A 23919-nucleotide genomic window follows, 5' to 3' on the forward strand; every position below is an offset into this window, starting at 1 on the left:
TCACTTAGTCCAGTCATTTTGAAACCAAAAAAAAAAAAAAAAGTCAAAAGAGAATCCTTTCAAATAAAATCTTAAAATAAATAAAAGCAGAGACATTTCTTAAGTGGGCTAAGGGAGGCTGATGCCCTGCGACAGTGAGGGCAGATACCAGAGCCCAAAGAAGGGCACCCAGGAAAACTGCAGGTATAGGGAAGACTTTGGGAAATTTCCTTATCTGAATCAATCTCCACCTCAGAGAGTCAACGAAGGCTCACAAAGCTCTGATATCACAGATGCAGAATTGTTCTAGAATAGAGATCTGAAAAGGAAGATCAACTTCATCCTACTGATCTCAAAGCCAGAAGGATCAGGGCTCTGCTCTAACACCCACTCCTGTAAGACCCTGGGCAAATCAATTCATACTGAAGAGTTCACTTTCCTCATCCATAAGATGGAGAATATTTATCTCATGGGGCTGTTGTAAAGATTAAATGAGACAAGATGAGAAATACTCAGTAAACTATAAGAATATACAGAATTTTTTACTCTGTTTGGGTCTGGATTAAAGGAACAAAGCCTATCGTAGCAGGAAGTAGTAGGGAGCTCAGCCGAGTGTGGTGGCTCATGCCTGTAATCCCAACTGCTTATGTGGCTGAGGCAGGAGGATCACTTGAGCCCAGATGTTCAAGAGCAGCCTGGGCAACACAGCAAGACCCCATCTTTATTAAAAAATTTTTTTAGGTAGGGGCTAATGGGTTTTTGAGTATTGTAACCTATAAAAAAATGAACTTTTTTTTTTTTTTTTTTAGAGACAGAGTCTCACTCTGTTCCCCAGGCTGGAGTGCAGTGGCACGATCTCAGCTCACTGCAACCTCCGCCTCCTGGGTTCAAGCAATTCTCCTGCCTCAGCCTCCCAAGTAGCTGGGATTACAGGCATGCGCCACCACATCCAGCTAATTTTTGTATTTTTAGTAGAGATGGGGTTTCATCATGTTGGCCAGGCTGGTCTCAAACTCCTGACCTCAGGTGATGTGCCTGCCTTGGCCTCCCAAACTGCTGGGATTACAGGTGTAAGCCACCGCCTGGCCTAAAATGAACTTTTGACTTACCATCAAGTATTTTTTAATAATAGTATAGTATTTTGACCTTGTGTGGGAAAGGCACAGATTTTGTTTTCTGGTGACCCCTAAGTGACATTTGTTATTTACCTCATCATTTCCCCACTCCTGCCATCCTCACCTTGCAAAGCCAACACCTCTGCTGGTCCCACTGGTATCTCGAAGGATACGGGTAGAGATAACCTGGCCAAAGGGCTTCAGCATCCCCTCCAGTTCCTGCTCATCCATTGACAGTGGGAGGTTTGAGATGTATAAATTTGTGGGGTCCTGTTCCTGTTGCTATGGAAATAATAATGAGAAAATGAGGCTCACATCTCTTATCCCTCTCCCACCCTCAGCCCTCCTCACAAATGACATTTCAGAAAAGAGACTATAGGAACGGTCCCACATAAACAGAGATTATTCTATTTGTTAACACCCAGTCCCACTACCACGGGTTGTATATTGAGTTCCAGGAGGGAAAAGCGCAGATTTAATATTTCTAGTACTATACAAGCCCATCATACAAGTCATAAACGGTGTTTGGCTGTCTCTTTTAGAAACAGGCAGAGCAGCATTCCCGCTCTCCCCAGCAGCCAGTGTGGTGCCTGAGGCTGGATTCCCTCAGACTGCCTTGCTCCTTGGCTGGCTTGTTTGAGCAGTCCCTCCCCACTTCTTTTCTGGCCAGGCCACGCAGAATCCTCTAAGTAGTAATGCCTGTTCACTACCTGATGGAGGAAGAGCAGGAAGAGGGGAGAAGGGAACAGGGAAAGAGCCAGATGTGGAGTTCACTGGGTCACCATGGAGCCCTGAAAGCTACAGTCTCCTAGGACCCTGAAGGCTCCTAAACCTTTGAGCTTTTGCCAGAGGGTTTTCCTCCTGGAAGAAGAGGTAGGAGAGCCTTTTCAGGGGACAGAAGGTGCAAAATGGCAATATCATCCAATAGTTGTATTTTTAAGAATTTAAGCAGTCACACTGCCCTAAACAGTGGTGGTCACCAGCAACCTTAATCCTCTTCTGCCTTTTCCTTTTGTTTTCTTTTTCTTTAACTATTACAGAAAAGGTGTCTAGCAGGCCTGCCTCACAAGCTCTACGTATAACACTCATAACAGCTTCAGAAAGGCAAAGGGATGACCAGGCGCGGTGGCTCATGCCTGTAATCCCAGCACTCTGGGAGGCCGAGGTGGGTGGATCACAAGGTCAGGAGATCTAGACCATCCTGGCTAACACGGTGAAACCCTGTCTCTACTAAAAATACAAAAAATTAGCCAGGCGTGGTGGTGGGTGCCTGTAATTCCAGCTACTTGGGAGGCTGAGGCAGGAGAATGGTATGAACCCGGGAGGCGGAGCTTGCAGTAAGCCGAGATTGCGCCACTGCACTCCAGCCTGGGCAACAGAGGGAGACTCTGTCTCTAAATAAATAAATAAATAAATAAAATTAAATAGAAAGGCAAGGGGACAATCCCACCTAACAGAAGAAGTGAGAGAAAAGCTTCTAGATTTCTAGTAGTCTAGGTGAAGACAACAGTTTTCAGACAGATCTGAGAAGGGACAGTTTCCTCCCTTGATGTGGCTTCCCTCCTGCCTCCCCAGCCCACTACCCAGCCCCTATGGGGAACAACATTGGGAGGTGGAGAGCATTGTTCTGAAATTCTGAGTTGCACAACTGACTTGTTTAGAGAATGCTGCAAAACCATCACAAACTGTCTGGTAGGGAAGTGGGGCCAGGGTGCATAATACAGGGAAAATAAGGAAGCAGCAGGAGTACTGGAAGAGGCCGCCTTACCTTTCTTGCTGCCAATAACTTGGTGAGAGGAACAGAGCTGATAGAGCTACCTGCCACAGACTTTGAATACATCTTCCTCCAGCAGCCAGGGGTGCTCATGGACTGTCTAGAAAGCACTGTGGATAGCCCTTGCCCACTCAATTTCATGGTTCGCAAGCCCTCTGGAAACCTTAGAACTGGAAATTTGGTGCTAACCACAAACCCCTTGGAGGAACAGACATGGGGTAGTACCCTTACCTTTGCCATCTGTGCCTGTACACCACTGGCCTTCAGTGCTGTTACAGCTTTCTGTGCTGCTGAAGGGCTGTCAAAATCTACAAAGCCATAGCCTGGAACAGAGAAACAGCATCATCACTCGGAAGTGGGAGGTGTAAGGAACACAGGGAGGTCCAGGCTTTTCAGGAGACAGAGGAAGGGTTATGATCCATGTAACAGAAATGGGAGGGAGAAAGAGCTACTGAGAGGTTTCAGGTAGTTATCCACATGCTCCTCAAACCCTGAGATGTGATCTAGTTTGTGGCTAAGAATGCCAAGGCAATGAGCTATTCTGGTGTCCCTGCCTTTCTCCCTCCCCCTTAAGAAATCTGAGGTTTCAGGAACTAGGCTCTTCTAATAACCCGAAGCCCCCCTATACCTCTAAAAGAATTCGCTCCTCTCTTTTCTTGCTATACCCCAGAAATGCTAGGCATGTGGGGAATGCAGTCTCTCCAGAGCAGGCCACCAGCCACCTGCTGGACGAAGTCCCTCACCAGCCCAACCTATAGGCCTTTCTCTTCCTTCCACTCTTCCAGTTCTATCTAGAACTGCTCAAAACCCCAATAAGACTACTCACCCTCAGAAAATAACACCCACCAAAACACTCCCAAAAAAAGGCATTTACATGGCTTTGCTAAGCAGAAAGAAATCTCACCCACTTCTACCACCTCATCCAGGGAAATACAAAGTCCAGAATAAGCTCAGTAGACTCAAAGGTGTTTTGTACAGTCTTCTGGCCTTGGGGCCCTAAACAGCATTTTCAGCTCTAGCTATTTGGTCACCAAATAATCTAAATATCTCCTAATCTTTTAAGCCTAAAAATTTCAGGGACTCCTCGCTGACACTGTGGACTCAGGAATCTCAGCACTAAAGGGCAGTGGCAAGGGATGGCCTCACTTACTGGTGCTCTCCATCACCAAGGACAGTTGTTCTCTCACCTTTGCATTTGTTTGTGGTCTTGTCCAGTATGGCCTTAGTGGAAACAATCTTGCCATATCTAAGGGAGAGGAAAATGCAAAGTAATAATCTGGGGGCAGAGACTAAGAATAGGACAGAGATTCAGACATCTCGACAAATCCGTGCCCTTTCCATGGTCCAACTTTTCCTACTCAAGCCTTAATAAAAATAAAAAAGAAATGGGAGCCGGGTGCAGTAGCTCACACCTGTAATCCCAGAATTTTGGGAGGCTGAGGCTGGAGGATCACTTGAGGTCAGGAGCTTGAGGCCAGCCTGGCCCAACATCATGAAGCCTCACCTCTACTAAAAATACAAAAATTAGCTGGGCATCATGCCAGTAGTCCCAGCTACTTGGGAGGCTGAGGCAGGAGAATTGCTTGAACCTGGGAGGTAGAAGTTACAGTGAGCCAAGATGGCACCACTGCATTCCAGCCTGGATGACAGAGCGAGACTCCATCTCAAAAAAAGAAAAGAAAGAAATGGGTTAAAAATGCCACACTTAATATAAACGCATCCTCCCCAAAGGTACCTAAAAGAAATAAGGTAACTGTAGTCCTTATAATACCAACACATTTCTCTCTTCTTTCCCAGCTAAGACTCACACCCTAGTTGGAAAGAGACGACTGTCTTTTGGGGAAAGAAGCTTGGCAATGTCCACACAAAAGAGTGTGTAGAGGCAGAGCGCTGGCTGGAATTCCCTGAGGACTAAAAAGAATCCTTGCTATTACTTATTTTCTTTTGGAAAACACCACGGATCCTATGAAAAAACTATAGACATTGTTCTTCTCTGATACCCTATTCCCATCACCCCTCCACTGACCCCTTTAACTGAAGGTCAACCTGAGCCAAATTGCTTTGGTTCAAATGCTGGTTCTGCCACATTTTAGTTATGTGTGATCTTGAACAAGTCATTTAACCTTTTGGTGTCTCAGCCTCATCATCTGTAAAATGGAGATAGGATTGTTAGGAATGTGAAATGAATAAACACAAATCATTAATGTCTACCACATGGTAAGCACTTAAAAATTTTAATTGCTATTTTTATTATACTCAAGGAACCTCAACTATAATACCTCTCTTTGCCTTACTCTAAGACTTCTATTTCTCACTGTCAAGATTTGAGAGTGTTAGGGAGGGGAGTGGGAACTGTAGTATTAAAAAAAAATTTGTGTGTGTGTGTGTGCGTCAGGGTCTGGCTCTGTTGCCCAGGCTGGAGTGCAGTGGTGTGAACATGGTTCACTGCAGCCTCGAACTCCTGGGCTCAAGCAATTCTCCTGCCTCAGCCTCCTGAATAGCTGGGACCAAAGATGTGCACCACAATGTCCGCCTAATTTAAAAAATTATTTGTAGAGATAGGATCTTACTATGCTGCCCAGGCTGGTCTTTAATTCCTGGCCTCAATCAATCCTGCTGCCTTGGCCTCCAAAAGTGCTGGGATTACACCTGACAGCCACCATGCCCAGCTCTAAGAAAATCATCTTATAAACAAAAAAAGTCTAAATTTTGGTGATAAGGCCAAAGGGCTGCATATCCTTTCTTCTTCTTTCTTCTTTCTTCTTCCTCCTTCTTCTTCCTCCTCCTCCTCCTTCTTCTTCTTTTCTTTTCTTCTTTCCTTCTTTTCCTCCTTCTCTTTCTCCTTCTCCTTCTTCTTCTTTGAGACAGAGTTTTGCTCTTGTTGCCCAGGCTGGAATGCAATGGCGCGATCTCAGCTCACTGCACCCTCCGCCTCCCGGGTTCAAGCGATTCTCCTGCCTCAGCCTCCCAAGTAGCTGGGATTATAGGTGCACACCACCACACCCAGCTAATTTTTACATTTTTAGTAGAGACGAGGTTTCACCATATTGGCCAGGCTGGTCTCAAACTCCTGACCTCAGGTGATCCACCCGCCTCAGCCTCCCAAAGTGCTGGGATTACAGGTGTGAGCCACCACACTTGGCCAAGTTATAGATTTTTGTCCAGTAAAAATGCAAATTATTTCTGTACAGTAGAAAAAATAATTGCAAAGGTTAGTGGCTTTACTATCCTATAGGACATAAACCAGTTTTTATCTAATGTAGCAATCTTACTCCAATATTCTTTCTTCATTTCCTATAGTTCCTCAAATGTTCTTTGAACTCATTTTGCCATCCTGCTGGTTGGTTCCCTCATTAATGAGTTATAAAAATCTTTGACACTTGTTCATTTTATATTTGCATGACAGTTGTGTTTTCTTTTCATTTTTCGAAACAGAGTTTCGCACTTGTTGCCCAGGCTGGAGTGCAGTGGCACGATCTTGGCTCACTGCAACCTCCACCTCCCCGGTTCAAGCGAGTCTCCTGCCTCAGCTTCTCGAGTAGCTGGGATTACAGGCATGCACCACCACACCCAGCTAATTTGGTATTTTTAGTAGAGACAGGGTTTCACCATGTTGGTCAGGCTGGTCTTGAACTCCTGACTTCAAGTGATCCACCTGCCTCAGTCTCCCAAACAGCTGGGATTACAGGTATGACGCACTGTGCCCAGCCTGACAGTTGTTTTTTTCAACTTTTTGAAAATTATACTCTGGTAGCAGAGTCACATGGAACTTCTAAAACTTCAGTAGTAGTGTATCACAGATCAGGGATTGTATTAGAGGTGTTCCACTAGAAAAAAGCCTCTACATTCCACTCCAGGAGGGTGAAACTATTAAAGAGACAGAACAGAAATCACTAACAAAGTCAGAAGTACAAGAGCTAACTGAACATAGTTGGCAGGGACTGAATTTGAGAACAATACCCCAAACAAGCAATTTTCCCATCTCTCCTTCCATCCCTAAAGAACATATGATGACTGATTTGTTTTCACTCCTTGGCAGCATCTCACTGACTTTTTTAGTGGAACTTCTGTGATCCAAAGGATTAGACAGAATAAGCCAAGCAATACCCTGGAAGCTGGGAACAGAAAACATTAAAAGGAGGGTGAGGATGGATGTGGCTACCCTAGCCCTTCCAGGCTACATACTCGGATTCATTCCCAGGTTTAGGCAAGGGGAGGGACTCCTGAGAAGTCTGACTGTGGGGCCGAGGACACAAGTGCTGCTATCCCTATGAAGGCCCCAGGGTGGAGCTTGCTGTGGTCTAGCAGCTGAGACTTTGAGCTCAGAATTTCCACTGCAGCTGGCAACAGCTGGGTCACTGCTGTTGCTTCCTTGAAGGAGCCCCTCTGAGAACCAGGAGTTCCAGTCCTAGACTCCACGCCTCTCCTTCCCACATACCAGACTTTAGGATCCAGCAATATTTACTTCCTCTACAACCCAGGGAGAGACAACTGGGACAAAGGCAGGAAGTCCTTCTACGCATGAGAAACATCCTTCCTAGAAAGGCTTAACTCCCTGCTCACAGCAGACAGAGGGCTCTACCCACCTGCTCTGCTCAGTCTCCTCGTCAGGACTCCTATGGCACCTCTTTCATCCCTGCCTCACTCCTGCCTCTCCACAGTCCCCTTTTGGGCTCCTTACTTCAATCCTACATGCTGCCCTTGACTATACTTATGCTTCAGACTCAGCAAAAAATAAGGCAATTGTTCAGAACGGCAAAATAAAAATCACTCTGTATCTGTGGGTTTCCCACTTGTGGATTGAACCAGCCACGGATTGAAAATATGCAGGAAAAAAAAAATGGCCTTTCTTCTAAGAGAGGTTCAGGGAAAAAAAACTAAATTAATAACTGTTGGGTACTATGCTTAGTACCCAGGTGATGAAATAATCTATACACCATATACCTGAGTTCCGAGTTTACCTATAGAACAAATCTGCACATGTACCCCTTAACCTAAAATCAGTTAAAATATATTTTTTTAAAAAGGATGGTTGCATCTGTACTGAACATACGCAGACTTTTTTCTTGTCATTATTCCCTAAACAATACAGTATAACACTTATTTACATGGCATTGGTATTGTATTAGGTATCATATGTAATCTGGAGATAATTTTGATGTATATAGGAGCATGTGCATAGGTTACATGCAAATACTACACAATTTTATTTTATTTTGATTATGTTTGAGACAAAGTCTTGCTCTGTCACCCAGGCTGAAGTGCAGTGGCGTGATCTCGGCTTACTGCAACCTCTGCCTTCTGGGTTCAAGCGATTCTCCTGCCTCAGCCTCCTGAGTAGCCGGGACTACAGGTGCCCACCACCACGCCCAGCTAATTTTTGTAGTTTTAGTAGAGACGGGGTTTCACCATGTTGGCCAGGCTGGTCTCGAACTCCTGACCTCAGGTGATCCACCCATCTTGGCCTCCCAAAGTGTTGGAATTACAGGTGTGAGCCATTGTGCTTGGCCACTACACCAGTTTATCTAAGGGACTTGAGGCCAGGCTCAGTGGCCCATGTCTGTAATTCCAGCTTTTGGGGAGGCCAAGGCAAGAGGAATGACTGAGCCCATGAGTTTGAGACCAGCCTGGGCAACACAATGAAATCTCATCTCTGTAAAATATACAAAAAATTAGCCAAGCATGGTGGCGTGTACCTGTAGTCCTAGCTACTCACGAGGCTGAGGTGGGAGGATTGCTTGAGCCCTGGAGGCTATGGTTAGTTGTGATTACACCACTGCACTCCAGCCTTGGTGACAGAACAAGATCCTGTCTCAAAAAAAATGGGTAGGGATATGAACTCGGTGAATTTTGGTATCCATGCAGGGGGACAGAGGAGGTCCTGGAACAAATCTCCCACAGATACTGAGGAACGAATATATGGTAAAGTCTAATCAAGATTCTTCTGTAAGCAGGGTGCAGTGGCTCACACCTGTAATCCCAGCACTTTGGGAGGCCGAGGTGGGCAGATCACCTGAGGTCAGGAGTTTGAGACCAGCCTGGCCAACATGGTAAAACCCCATCTCTAGCAAAAAAAAAAAACACACACACACAAAAATTAGCTAGGTCTGGTGGTGTGTGCCTGTAATCTCAGCTACTTGGGAGGCTGAGACTCAGTCTTAAAAAAAAAAAAAAGATTCTTCTCTGTCTTGTGATGTGAGAGAATTTCTGTAGCACATTATATTTAGTACAAGAAACAAAATTTAGAAATCAAGGACCTAGATTGATATGATACTCTTTCCCTCCCTCATAAACCAACATATCTGCCAATTCCCACCTCTCAAAAATTACCAGTCCAAGACAGTCCCCTTAGTTCCACTTACATACCTTTCTAGCAAGGCAAGCTGAGATAACAGACCAGTTAACAATTTTTTTTAAATATATATTTTTACTATATCTTTTATAGAGACAAGGTCTCACTATGTTGTCCAGCCTGGTTTTGAACTCCTGAGCTCAAGCAATCCTCCTGCCTTGGTCTCCCAAGGTGCTAGGATTACAGGTGTGAGCCACCATGCTCAGCCCAAGGACCAGTTTTAGATATACACCAGACTTTATTTTTATTGTTTATTATTTTTTGAGCTGGACATCTGTGCACTCTTGTCATTTTTCCAACATTCCTAATTGGGCAATTCCATGATTCAAATCTACTAAAAAGAACTCTGAGGGGTCTTCATGGGGTAGATGCACAGCAATTGCTTCTATCTCCACCTTCTTTATCTGCTAATTTGAGGTCTCCATTCCCAAGGAATATCTCCAGCAGCAGAAAGTCTCCGAAGTACATGATTTGATTGGCGAGTCCCACTTTCTTCCATCCCCACTGCCAGCTCTCTCATGCCTTCTAATTAACATCTATAGAGATACTAAACTTTTCTATTCAAGGTGTAAGGACAGCAACTTTCCACTAAGACCATCAGGTTGGGTGAGGTGCTGGAAAGAAAGCTGGATATGAGGCTTTAAAGGCCCGTCCCACACTGGCTTTCCTTAAAGAAACACATAAAAGCTTTATAATTATATATCAGTAGCAGGTAGAATTTTTTTTTTTTTTTTTTTTTTTTTTTGAGACGGAATCTCACTCTATTGCCCAGGCTGGAGTGCAGTGGCATGATCTCGGCACACAGCAAGCTCTGCCTCCTTGGTTCACACCATCCTCCTGCCTCAGCCTCCTAAGTAGCTGGGACTACAGGCGCCCACCACCACGCCTGGCTAATTTTTTTGTATTTTTAGTAGAGACGGGGTTTCACCATGTTAGCCAGGATAGTCCTGATCTCCTGACCTCGTGATCCGCCTGCCTTGGCCTCCCAAAGTGCTGGGATTACAGGCGTAAGCCACCATACCCGGCCAGTAGCAGGTAGAATTTTTTAAGAGAGAGGCTACTGAGTCTCTGGAGTAGAAACAAAATGCTATGTGTCTTTTGTTTCTATGTGTCTATGGAGTAGAAACAAAATGCCATTGCCTTTTAGGATAAGTGAGCTGGCAAGGCCAGGGGTGGTGGCATGCGTCTGTAATCCCAGCTACTGAGGCAGAAGGATCACTTGAGCCCAGGAGTTCAAGACTAGCCTGGACAACATAACGAGACCCTGTCTCAAAACCAAATCTATACTGTCCCTGGAAGCCTACCCACATGCACTCCAACTTACGGTTGACACAGCTTGACAAGATCTTGGTCAGTAGTGCCTGGTTGCAATCCTCGGATGTATAGGTTGGTTTTGCTCAGCTGGTCATTTCCATTGCTTCCACTACTGCTGTTAGGTGTACTGTTGCTTGGGCTAGGTGGTGCCATCTGCTGAGCCAATGACACATATGGCTGCAGAGAGACATGAGGAAGAGGTAGAAGGATTATACATTTACATGTTGGAGAGTGAGGAAGATCCTGGCCCTCTTGAAAAAATGATTCCAAACTACACAAAGGTGCACTCACTTGGACACACATAGTTTGTTCCTTAGCTCCATATTTTAGCACAGAAGAAGAAATCCAATACCACATTCTGAGATAGCCCAAAGACTTAAAAATCCTGTTGTAGCTTTTAATACATCCTTTATATTTCCTATTCCTTTCTCCCTCTTTTTGCCAGCACTTACATTAGGATTTCCCAGATAACACTCTGTAGGCTGGGCGTGGTGGCTCACACCTGTAATCCCAGCACTTTGGGAGGCCAAGGCGGGTGGATCATGAAGTCAGGAGATCGAGACCATCCTGGCTAACATGGTGAAACCCCATCTCTACTAAAAATACAAAAAAATTAGCCTGGCATGGTGGTGGACGCCTGTAGTCCCAGCTACTCAGGAGGCTGAGGCAGGAGAATGGCATGAACCTGGGAGGCGGAATTTGCAGTGAGCTGAGATCGCGCCACTGCACTCCAGCCTGGGTGACACAGCGTTTGAAAAAAAAGAAAGAAATGCAGGCCAGGCGCGGTGGTTCGTGCCTATAATCCCAGCACTTTGGGAGGCCGAGGCAGGTGGATCACGAGGTCAGGACTTCGAGACCAGCTGACTAATGTGGTGAAACCCCGTCTCTACTAAAAATGCAGGAAAAAAAAAATTAGCCAGGTGTAGTGGCACTCACCTGTAATCCCAGCTACTCAGGAGGCTGAGGCAGGAGAATCGCTTGGTTGCAGTGAGCCGAGATCATGCCACTGCACTCCAGCCTGCGTGACAGGGCGAGACTCCGTTCCCCCGCACCCTCAAAAAAATGCAACTCAAAACCACAGTGGGATACCATCTCACAACAGTCAGAATGGCTAGCATTAAAAAACTAACAGATGCTGGTGAGGTTATGAGGTTATGGAAAAAAGGGAACACTTATACACTGTTGGTGGAAGTGCAAATTAGTTCAACCATTGTGGAAGACAATGTAGTGATTCCTCAAAGACCTAAAAACAGAAATATAATTTAGTATACGTACTGCCGAAGCAAGCACCAGAAATATAATTTAGCCCAGCAATCCCATTGCTGGGTATATACCCAAAGGAATAGAAATCATTCTATCATAAAGACACAAGCATGTATGTATGTTCGCTGAAGCACTATTCACAATAGTAAAGACATGAAATCAACGAAAATGCCCATCAATGGTAGACTGAATAAAGAAAAGGTTGTACAGGCCGGGCGCGGTGGCTCAAGCCTGTAATCCCAGCACTTTGGGAGGCCGAGGCGGGCGGATCACAAGGTCAGGAGGTCGAGACCATCCTGGCTAACACAGTGAAACCCCGTCTCCACTTAAAAAACACAAAAAATTAGCCGGGCGAGATGGCGGCGCCTGTAGTCCCAGCTACTCGGGAGGCTGAGGCAGGAGAATGGCGTGGACCCGGGAGGCGGAGCTTGCAGTGAGCTGAGATCCGGCCACTGCACTCCAGCCTGGGCGACAGAGCGAGACTCCGTCTCAAAAAAAAAAAAAAAAAAAAAAAAAAAAAGAAAAGGTTGTACATATACACATGTAATACTATGCAACCATAAAAAAGAATGAGATCCTGTCCTTTGCAGGAACATGGTTGGAGCTGGAGGCCATTATCCTTAGCAAACTCACACAGGAACAGAAAACCAAATACCGCATGTTCTCACTTATAAGTAGGAACTAAATGATGAGAACATATATTTACATTAAGGGGAACAATACACACTGGGGTCTGTCCAAGGGCGGAGAGTGAGAGGAGGGAGAGGAACAGGAAAAATAACTAATAGGTTACTAGGCTTAATAACTGGGTGACAAAATAATTTGTAAAACAAACCCCCATAACACAAGATTACCTATATAACAAACCTGCACATGTACCCATGAACTTAAAATAAAAGTTAAATAAATTTAAAAAGAATCACTTTGAAATTGCCATTTAAGGCCGGGCGCGGTGGCTCAATCCTGTAATCCCAGCACTTTGGGAGGCCGAGACAGGCAGATCACGAGGTCAGGAGATCAAGACCAACCTGGCTAACCTCGTGAAACCCCGTCTCTACTAAAAAAATACAAAAAAAAAAAACTAGCGGGGCAAGGTGGCGGGCACCTGTAGTCCCAGCTACTCGGGAGGCTGAGGCAGGAGAATGGCATAAACCTGGGAGGCGGAGCTTGCAGTGAGCTGAGATCCGGCCACTGCACTCCAGCCTGGGCGACAGAGGGAGACTCCGTCTCAAAAAAAAAAAAGAAAAGAAATTTCCATTTAATTACTAGTTCTGCAATAATAATAATATACTGGTCCAGGCACAGTGGCTCACATCTGTAATCCCAGCACTTTGGGAGGCTGAGATGAGACAACTGCTTGAACCCATGAGTTTGAGATCAACCTGAGCAATATAGCAAGACCCCATCTCTACAAAAAATACAAAAATTAGCCGAGGCAGAGTGCAGTGGCTCATGCCTGTAATCCTAGCACTTTGGGAGGCTGAGGCAGATGGTTCACTTGAGGTCAGGAGTTCAAGATCAGCCTGGCCAATATGGCAAAACCCCGTCTCTACTAAAAATACAAAAATTAGCCGGGCTTGGTGGCGCATGCCTGTAATCCCACCTATATGGGAGGCTGAGGCAGAAGAATCGCTTGAACCGGGAAGGCGAAGGTTGCAGTGAGCCAAGATTGCACCATTGCACTCCAGCTTGGGTGACAGAACAAAATTCTGTCTCAAAAAAAAAAAAGGCTGGCCATGGTAGCTCAGGCCTGTAATGTCAGCACTTTGGGAGGCTGCGGCTAGCGGATCATGAGCTCAAGAGACCGGGACCATCTTGGCCAACGTGGCAAAACCCTGTCTCTACTAAAAATACAGAAATTAGCTGGGCATGGTGGTGTGTGCTTGTAGTCCCAGCTTCTAGGGAGGCTGAGGCAGGAGAATGGCGTGAATCCGGGAGGAGGCAAAGCTTGCAGTGAGACGAGCTCGCACCACTGCACTCCAGCCTGGATGACAGAGCGAGACTCTGTCTCAAAAAAAGAGAAAAAAAAGAAAAACCCAGGCGAGGTGGCTCACGTCTGTAATTCCAGCACTTTGGGAGGCTCAGGCGGGTGGATCCACCTGAGAGCGAGAGTTCGAGACCAGCCTGACCAACACAGAGAAACCCTGCCTCTACTAAAAATACAAAATTAGCTGGGCGTGGTGGTGCATGCCTGTAATCCCAGTTACTCAGGAGGTGGAGGTTGCGGTGAGCTGAGATCGCCCATTGCACTCCAGCCTGGGCAACAAGAGTGAAACTCCCTCTCAGAAAGAAAAAAAGAAAGAAAGAAAAAAAAATAGGCTATTGGTTTGCTACCATAGTTACCATCTTGGTTTTAATACTAAGGTCTTAGCTATAGTTTAAAAATATGACTTAGTCAATAATAAACTTACTACAAGGCCTGAAAAAATTCTTAGAAAAGAAGATATGGCTCAGAAGAAAACAACTTTTCTGCCTTTATGGAGCTTACAGTCAGCAAAACCACTGTGGGGCTGGTCCCTCTGAACAGGAGGTAAATTCTTTTTTTTTTTTTTTGAGACGGAGTCTCGCTCTGTCGCCCAGACTGGAGTGCAGTGGCCGGATCTCAGCTCACTGCAAGCTCCGCCTCCCGGGTTTACGCCATTCTCCTGCCTCAGCCTCCCGAGTAGCTGGGACTACAGGCGCCCACCACCTCGCCCTGCTAGGTTTTTTGTATTTTTTAGTAGAGACGGGGTTTCACCGTGTTAGTCAGGATGGTCTCGATCTCCTGACCTCGTGATCTGCCCGTCTCGGCCTCCCAAAGTGCTGGGATTACAGGCTTGAGCCACCACGCCCGGCCAAATTCTTTAGGCTTTTTGCTCTGTAGTAAGCCATTGCTTACTATAAAACAACTTTTATCTCTTGCTATTCTCACGTACCTTCTGAAATTGCTGTATAGGTTTGACAACAAAGAAAAATGGTAGAAAAATATTCACTTTTAAGGGTAAGAGAACACAAGCGGGGAGAAATGGTTAAGAAAGCCCCTAAGTAAAGCTTATCTAGCTTCCTAAAACAATTTGGAGAAAAAGACCCTGTAAACTAATAATATGTTTACCTATAATATGTAAGAGAGAAAGGGGTAATATGTATGAGCACCCAGGGAACTGACATATTCTTACTGGAGAAGGGAAGAATAAAAAGAAGCTATGGTTTCTCCAGAGCCCTACAATGGATTCCTTTTTAAAGTTTCTCAGCTGAGGAAGTTCTAATTCTTCAACAGAAGAGCATCATAAATGCATTTATATCCAAATTGATAGAAAGATAAAGGCTAGGGTAGGCAATGGCTTACTACAGAGCAAAAAGCCTAAAGAATTTACCTCCTGAGCAGAGGGGCCAGTCCCATAGTTGTTTTGCTGACTGTAAGCTCCGTAAAGCAGAAAATTGTCTGAGTTGCCTATCTTTGAATCCATAGTGACTAGCACATGGCAGACATTAAATATTTATTGATGAATAAATAATATCATCAGTTAATATTGTCAGCTAATATCATCATCATGAATAAGCTGCCTTCTCAGCTCTGTTCGATCACTGATAAAGTGAACTACCAAGGGAGCAGTTTTACCTCTATACTTCTTTCATGTTATTTTGGCCTTAAATATAGTCCGGAATGTGGTTAGTATTAGTTCTCAGCAGCTGCTTAAAAGCTAAAAGACAGGCCAGGTGAGGTGGCTTACACTCGTAATCCCAGCACTTTGGGAGGCTGAGATGGGTGGATCACCTGAGGTCAGGAATTCAAGACCATCCGGGCCAACACTGTGAAACCCCGTCTCTACTAAAAATACAAAAATTAGCTGGGTGTGGTGGTGCATGCTTGTAATCCCAGCTACTCCAGAGGCTGAGGCAGGAGAATCGCTTGAACTCAGGAGGCAGAGGATGCAGTGAGTCAAGATCATGCCACTGCACTCCAGCCTGGGCGACAGAGTGAGACTCTGTCTCAAAAAATAAAAAAGCTAAAAAACAAAGTAATGTTTAATATAAGAGGAGATTACAGTGACATACTTTTACATTAAATACTTTAGATCCTATGATCCCCAGATATTTTTATAGGGTATCTTACAGCATAATTCTCTATCCTTTATTTATCATTTTTCAGGTCTCGCTATGTTGCCCAGGCTTGTCTTGAACTCCTGGGCTTAAGCAGTCTTCCAGCCTTGGCCTCCCAAAATGCTGGGATTACAGGTCTGAGTGAGCCACTGTGACTACCCTGTCTATTCTTTAAATACCACACCACCAATTTATAGGGAATTGAGGTATTTCTCACTCCCTCTCTCTCTTCCTCTTTTTTTTTTTTCTTTTTTTTTTAAGACACAGAGTCTAGCTCTGTCTTCCAGGCTGGAGTGCTGTGGCATGATTATGCTCACTGTTACCTCAAACTCCTGGGCTCAAGTGATCCTCCTGCCTCAGCCTCCCAAGTAGCTAGGACTACAGGCTCATACCACCACACATGGCTAATTTTAAAAAACATTTTTGGCTGGGTGTGGTGGCTCATGCCTGTAATCCCAACATTTGGGAGACTGAGTGAGAGGATTGTTTGAGGCCAGGAGGTTGAGACCAGCCTGGCAACATGGTGAGACCCCGTCTCTACTAAAAATACAAAAATTAGCTGGGCATGGTGGTGGGCACCTGTAATCCCAGCTACTCAGGAGGCTGAGGTGGGAGGATCACTGGAACCCAGGAGGTGGAGGTTGCAGGGAGCTGAGATCGTGTCACTGCATTCCAGCTTGGGTGACAGAGTGAGACCTGGTCTCAAAATAAAATAAAATAAAATAAAATAAAATAAAATAAAAATTCGTAGAGGTGGAGTCTTGCGATATTACCCAGGTGGATCTTGAACTCCTGGCCTCAAACAATCCTCCCACTTCAGCCTCCCAAAGTGCTTAGATTACAGGTATGAGCCACCATACCTGTTCAAGGTCGTCTTCTTCTTCTTTTTTTTTTTTTTTTTGAGACGGAGTTTTGCTCTTGTTGCCCAGGCTGGAGTACAATGGCGCAATATTGGCTTACCGCAACCTCCACCTCCTAGGTTCAAGTGATTCTCCTGCCTCAGCCTCTCGGGTAGCTGGGATTACAGGCATGCGCCACCACGCCCAGCTAATTTTGTACCAAAGTCTTCTTAATATTATGCCTTAAAGATCTCAGTCTCAGTCCTAGACAATTAAAGAAAAACAAAACAGAAGGAATTGCTATATAATTTAAACAAAAGTAACTTTCTGAGTCAGAGAAAGGTAGTCCTCAAGATATTCAGGGCCAGCTCACTGAGTAGGTATCCAGGTACTTGGCTGCCTGCCTCAAAGCTCTAAATCTTTTCAAGTGTATATATCCTTTTATTCAGAAATTCCACTTGTAGGGATGCTTATATATGTGCACAAATATATATGTACAAGGATATTCATTGCATCATTCGTTTATAATAGTAAAATACTGAAAGAGCATATACTCATCAGTGAGAAGACTGGTTACATAAATTATAGTGCATACATAAAAAGAGTATCATTAAAAATGATATGCCACATCCATGCATCTTTTCCTGGAAGGATACTAAAAATATACTATTACATGAAAAAACTAAGCTGTTTAGTACCACTATTACCAATGTTCATATTACTATTTTATTTATTTAAAACATTTTATTTTAAGTTCCGGCATACATGTGCAGGTTTGTTATATAGAGAAACACGTGCCATGGTGGTTTGCTGCACCCATCAACCCATCACTTAGGTACTAAGCCCCACATGCATTAGTTATTTGTCTTGATGCTCTTCCCCCGCCTGTCCACACAACAGGCCCCAGTGTGTGATGTTCCCCTCCCTATGTCCATGTGTTCTCATTGTTCAGCTCCCATTTATAAGCAAGAACATGCAATATTTGGTTTTCTGTTCCTGTATTAGTTAGCTAGGGATAATGGTTTCCAGCTCCATCCATGTCCATGCAAAGGACATAATCTTGTTCCTCTTTATGGCCACATAGTATATTCCATGGTATATATGTACCAGATTTTCTTTATCCAGCCTATCATTGATGGGCATTTGGGTTGATTCCATGTCTTTGCTATTGTGAAGAGAAAGCTCTATATCTTTAAATGTGCTTTCCACAAAGGCATCTCAAGTTCTCCTGCATCCTTGACAGCTGATAGGGGAAATATCAAGCCTCTGCACACAGATGACAGTTCAATATGGGTGAATTATCTATACCTGCAAAGGAAGGAGAATTTTGCCCTTCATTCTAATTTTAGAAACATTTGGCCGGGTGCAGTGGCTCATGCGTGTAATCCCAGCATTTTGGGAGGTCAAGGTGGGTAGATCACTTGAGGACAGGAGTTCAAGACCAGCCTGGCCAACATGCTGAAACCCTGTCTCTACTAAAAATAAAAAAATTAGCCAGGCATAGTGGCATGCACCTATAGTCCCAGCTACTCAGGAGGCTGGGGCAGGAGAATCGCTTGAACCCAGGAGGTGGAGGTTGCAGTGAACCGAGATTGTGTCACTATACTCCAGCCTGGGTGATAGAGTGAGATTCCGTCTCAAAAAAAAAAAAAAAAAAAATTAAATTACAAGAATTCTTTTTTTAAAAAAGACTCAATTTTTAGAGATTCTTGGTCAGATGCAGTGGCTCAAACTTTTTTTTTTTTTTGAGACAGAGTCTCGCTCTGTCGCCCAGGCTGGAGTGCAGTGGCCGGATCTCAGTTCACTACAAGCTCCGCCTCCTGGGTTTACGCCATTCTCCTGCCTCAGCCTCCCGAGTAGCTGGGACTACGCCCGCCACTTCGCCTGGCTAGTTTTTTGTATTTTTTTAGTAGAGACGGGGTTTCACCGTGTTAGCTAGGATGGTCTCGATCTCCTGACCTCGTGATCCGCCCATCTCGGCCTCCCAAAGTCCTGGAATTACAGGCTTGAGTGGCTCAAACTTTTAATCTCAGCACTTTAGGAGGCCGAGGTGGATGGATCGCTTGAGCCCAGGAGTTTGAGACCAGCCTGGGCAACATGGTAAAACCTCACCTCTACTAAAAGAAATACAAAAATTAGGCTGGGTGCAGTGGCTCATGCTTGTAATCCTAGCACTTTGGGAAGCCATGGTGGGCAGATCACCTGAGGTCAAGAGTTTGAGACCAACCTAGCTAACATGGTGAAACCCCATCTCTACTAAAAGTACAAAAACTAGCCGAACTTGGTGGCGTGTGCCTATAATCCTAGCTACTGGGGAAGCTGAGGCAGGAGAATTGCTTAAACCCAGGAGGTGGAGGTTATAGTGAGTAGAGGTCACCCCACTGCACTCCAGCCTGGGCGACAGAATGATCTTTGTCACACACACACACACACAAAGAAATACAAAAATTAGCCAGGCATGATGGTGCATGGCTGCAGTCCTAGCTACTCAAGAGACTAAGGTAGGAGGATGGCTTCACAGAGTGATACTCTGTCTCAAAAAAAAAAAAAAAAAAAAAAAAAAGACTCCTAGCAGGGTGCAGTGGCTCACGCCTGTAATCCCAGCACTTTGGGAGGCCGAGGCGGGCAGCTCACATGAGGTCAGGAGTTGGAAACCAGCTTGGCCAACATAGTGAAACCCCGTCGCTGCTAAAAATACAAAAATTAGCCAGGCACCTGTAATCCAAGTTACTCAGGAGGCTGACACAGGAATATCGCTTGAACCCAGGAGGATGAGGTTGCAGTGAGCCGAGATTGCACCACTGCGCTCCAGCCTGGGGGATAAAGCAAGACTCTGTCTTAAAAAAAAAAAAAAAAAAGACTCTTAATTTTTTTTTTTTTTTTTTAGACAGAGTCTCGCTCTGTCGCCCAGGCTGGAGTGCAGTGGCATGATCTCGGCTCACTGCAAGCTCTGCCTCCCGGGTTCACACCATTCTCCTGCCTCAGCCTCCCAAGTAGCTGGGACTACAGGCGCCCGCCACCATGCCCGGCTAATTTTTTGTATTTTTAGTAGAGACAGGGTTTCACCGTGTTAGCCAGGATGGTCTTGATCTCCTGACCTCGTGATCCGCCCGCCTTGGCCTCCCAAAGTGCTGGGATTATAGGCGTGAGCCACCGTGCCTGGCCGAAGACTCTTAATTTTAAAAGAATAACTATTACTGATATTTGGTACTTGTTTTTTTTTTTTTTTTTTTGAGGCAGAGTCTCACTCTGTCGCCGGGGCTGGAGTGCAGTGGCCGGATCTCAGCTCACTGCAAGCTCCGCCTCCCGAGTTTACGCCATTCTCCTGCCTCAGCCTCCCGAGTAGCTGGGACTACAGGCGCCCACCACTTCGTCCGGCTAGTTTTTGTATTTTTAGTAGAGACGGGGTTTCACCGTGTTAGCCAGGATGGTCTCGATCTCCTGACCTCGTGATCCGCCCGTCTCGGCCTCCCAAAGTGCTGGGATTACAGGCTTGAGCCACCGCGCCCGGCCCGATATTTGGTACTTGTATATGGTGCCAAGTATTTTATTTATTTTTTGAGACAGGGTCTTGTACTGTCACCCAAGCTGCAGTGCAGTGGCATGATCGTGACTGACTGCAGCCTTGACCTCCCAGGCTTAAGCAATCCTCCCACCTTAGCCTCCTGAGTAGCTGGGACTACAGGTGCTTGCCATTACATTTTTTAATTTTGTAGAGACATGCTATGTTGCCAAGGCTGGTTTCGTACTCCTGGGCTTGAGGGATCCTCCTGACTCTGCCTCCCAAAGTGTTGGGATTACAGGTGTCAGTCACTACACCTGGCCTGTGCTAAGGATTTTATGTCTACTGTCTCAATTATCCTACCTCTCTTGCTTTCCTTCTGCTTTTATGTGTGGCTGCTCACTCTGAGTAGGGAGTGACACTTCTGGGAAATAGAAATGTCCTTTTCACATGGGTGTCTTCACACATCTTTATATGCTAGATTCCAGTCATCCAACTAACCTTAAATCTGCTGTTCCCTAGCATTCTGCTTTGAATTTGAATGATCAATCAAAGTTTCCTTTTCTGTCTTGGTAACCAAGTGGGTACCTGTCTAGGTTTCACTGGCAGATCTGAAGTCAACAAAGCCCCAGCCTTGAGACTACTTCCCACCTCCAGGGAATAAAACTGAAATTCCTGCATTTCACACAAAAAAATCAGTGAAATACTAGAACTTTTTAAAAACATTACCTACTTTACATGCCTATGGTTTTAAGGCAATACATTAGCTTTCAGTTAATAAATCAAACTTCAAGACTCGTCATCACACTACCAGGCTTTTCGTGCAGTGGCACGATCTCGACTCACTGCAACCTCTACCTCCCAGGTTCAAGCGGTTCTCCTGCCTCAGCCTCCCAAGTACCTGGGACTACAGGCACATGCCACCATGCCTGTGTAAGTTTTGTATTTTTAGTAGAGACTGGGTTTTGCCATGTTGGCCAGGCTGGTCTTGAACTCCTGACCTCAGATGATCTGCCCACCTCGGCTTCCCAAAATGCTGGGATTACAGGCGTGAGCCACCATGCCTGGCCTCAAGTACTCAAATGTTTACTAAGTGAATGAATTAACCCATGTTTATTCTGAAAGCATTCAACATATATCCATCAAGCAGGTAATCTCAAATTCTGCAAGTCTAAAATTAATTTCTGCCCCTTTTCCTGAATTCCCTTATTTCTAATATCTCTTAACTTGTCTGACTGCCTCTGTTCTCCTACACCTCCAAACCACCCTCAGTAATGCAGCTAGCATTAGCCTTCTCAAGTATATGTGATCATGTCATTTCTCTCTATATAAACCCATTAATGTTGCCTATTCACTTCCAGTCTACTACATACGAAGACTCATACCTAGAATACTCTTTTACTGGATATCTTTACATATTTCTTTGCTACATGATGATATGCTACCATTCCTTACTTCTAAAAGCAAATCTAATATCATCCCAGACATCTAAGATTTTAGGTCACATGTGATGGCTCTGCTTAAATCTTGAAATCATGAGGGGCATAGTACAATTATGAGTCCTCTTCTAAATGCCACTAATTCAAATGACTTCCGCCATTCCACCTCATGAGCATAAACCAAGGTTATGAGTAAAAACCTGTGTTTCTTTTCCTAGGAACCAAATAAAACTGCATGCCATTCAAAGGAGTAAAGCAAACTGATGGATGTTAGAGCAGAGATCTATCCCCTTTTTTTTCTTTTTTTTCTTTTTTTTTTTTGAGACAGGGTCTTGCTCTGTCACTCAGGCTAGAGTGCAGTGATGCGCAATCATAGCTCACTGCAGCCTCAAACTCTTGGGCTCAAGTGATCCTCCTGCGTCAGTGCCCCAAGTAGCTAGGAATACAGGTGCACGCCACCATACCTGGCTAATTTCTAAATTTTTTGCTATGTTGCTCAGGCTGGTCTTGAACTCCTGGCCTCAAGTGATCCTCTTGTTTCAGCCTTTCCTTTCCCTTCCTTTTTTGTTTTTTTTTTTTGATACGGAGTCTTGCTGTCACCCAGGCTGGAGTGCAATGGCACGATCTCGGCTCACCGCAACCTCTGCCTCCCAGGTTCAAGCGATTCTCCTACCTCAGCCTCCTAAGTAGGTGGGATTACAGATGTGTGGCACCACACCCAGCTAATTTTTGTATTTTTAGTAGAGACAGGGTTTCACCATGTTGGCCAGGCTGCTGTCAAACTCCTGATCGCATGTGATCCACCTACTTCGGCCTCCCAAAACGCTGGAATTACAGGCATAAGCCACCGTGCCTGGCCTTTTTTTTTTGAGAAAGGGTCTCAACCTGTCACCTAGGCAGGCTGAAATGTAGTGGCACGATCACAGTTCATTGTAGCCTCAACCTCCTGGGCTCAAGTGATCCTCCCACCTCAGCCTCCTGAGTAGCTGGGAGTACAGGCACACACAATCACACCTGGCTAATTTTTGTATTTTTTGTAGAGACAGGGTTTCACCATGTTGCTCAGGGTGGTCTCAAACTCCTGAGCTCAAGGAATCTGCCTACCTCAGCCTCCAAAATGGCCGGCATTACAGATATGAGGCACTGCGCCTCGTCTAGTCTATCCCTTTCTTAAGAGAAACCTGGAGAACTGACAATTCAGCCACTTCAGGTCCTCTAATAACCCTGACATTGATTCTCACATGAAAATGACATTTAAGACATATCAATAAATAGCAAATGAGATTTAAGATTTAGAATCTGCTGCAGTTTATGAAATCCACCACAGTACAGGAGAATTAAGGAAAAAATTTGGCTCTTCATCTTCTTTTTTTTCCTTTTTTTTTTTTTTTTTTTTTTGAGATGGAGTTTCATTCTTGCTGCCCAGACTGGAGTGCAATGGCATGATCTTGGCTCACTGCAACCTCTGCCTCCTGGGTTCAAGTGAGTCTCCTGCCTCAGCCTCCTGAGTAACTGGGATTACAGGCTTGCACCACCACGTCTTACTAATTTTGTATTTTTAGTAGAGACGGGGTTTCTCCGTGTTGGTCAGGCTGGTCTCGAACTCCTGACCTCAGGTGGATCTGCCCGCCTCAGCCTCCCAAAGTGGTGGGATTATAGGTGTTAGCCACCGCGCCCTGCCTGGCTCTTCATTTTCTAGCATAGGGCTTGACATAAGACTTTTGGCCCCTGAGAACCATTTCAGACTAGTGTGAGTGATTATACAGTCCTATCCTTCCCTTCCCCAGAACATTCACTAATCTGGGGGAAAGGCTGGTGGGATGTGGACAAAAAAATATATAACCCCTTCATCTTTCACCCAGAAAAAGAAAAATCGAATTCCCCTGTTCCTATAGCAGAAACTTCATGTTTCCTGTCTTACTGAGTCGCATGAAACAAGGAGAAAAGAGAGTGTCCTTCCATTTGCTCTCTTTCAAGAGATTATAATGATAGGGTGGCACAATGCCTACTTCCCAATCACTAGGTTTTCATCAGATCTTTTTTTTTTTTTTTTTTTTTTTTTTTTTTGAGATGGAGTCTCTTTCTGTCGCCCAGGCTGGAATGCAGTGGCACCATCTCGGCTCACTGCAAACTCCGCCTCCCGGGTTCACACCATTCTCCTGCCTCAGCCTCCCAAGCAGCTGGGACTACAGGCGCCTGCCACCACGCCCGGCCAATTTTTTGTATTTTCAGTAGAGACGGGGTTTCACCGTGTTAGCCAGG

General features: G+C 45.1%; 1 protein-coding gene across 9 annotated transcripts in view; it reads right to left on the reverse strand.

The window, feature by feature from the left end:
- Positions 1–23919, reverse strand: part of RBMS2 (RNA binding motif single stranded interacting protein 2) — a 76170-nt gene that overhangs the window by 19877 nt on the left and 32374 nt on the right. For 6 of the 9 annotated variants that reach the window (XM_030939082.1, XM_030939080.1, XM_030939079.1 and 3 more), the window contains 4 exons: positions 10545–10711; positions 4056–4114; positions 3100–3191; positions 1219–1376 (listed from right to left, as the gene is read on the reverse strand). In XM_030939082.1, the coding sequence (XP_030794942.1) occupies positions 1219–1376; positions 3100–3191; positions 4056–4114; positions 10545–10687 (452 nt within the window). In that variant the 5' untranslated portion in view covers positions 10688–10711. Of the gene's footprint in view, positions 1–1218; positions 1377–3099; positions 3192–4055; positions 4115–4894; positions 5016–10544; positions 10712–16837; positions 16981–23919 lie in introns of all 9 variants that reach the window. The other 3 variants (XM_030939083.1, XM_030939084.1, XM_030939086.1) reach the window with 2 other exon arrangements.

The sequence above is a fragment of the Rhinopithecus roxellana genome, chromosome 10, assembly GCF_007565055.1.
Source record: "Rhinopithecus roxellana isolate Shanxi Qingling chromosome 10, ASM756505v1, whole genome shotgun sequence".
Taxonomy (NCBI): Eukaryota; Metazoa; Chordata; class Mammalia; order Primates; family Cercopithecidae; genus Rhinopithecus; species Rhinopithecus roxellana.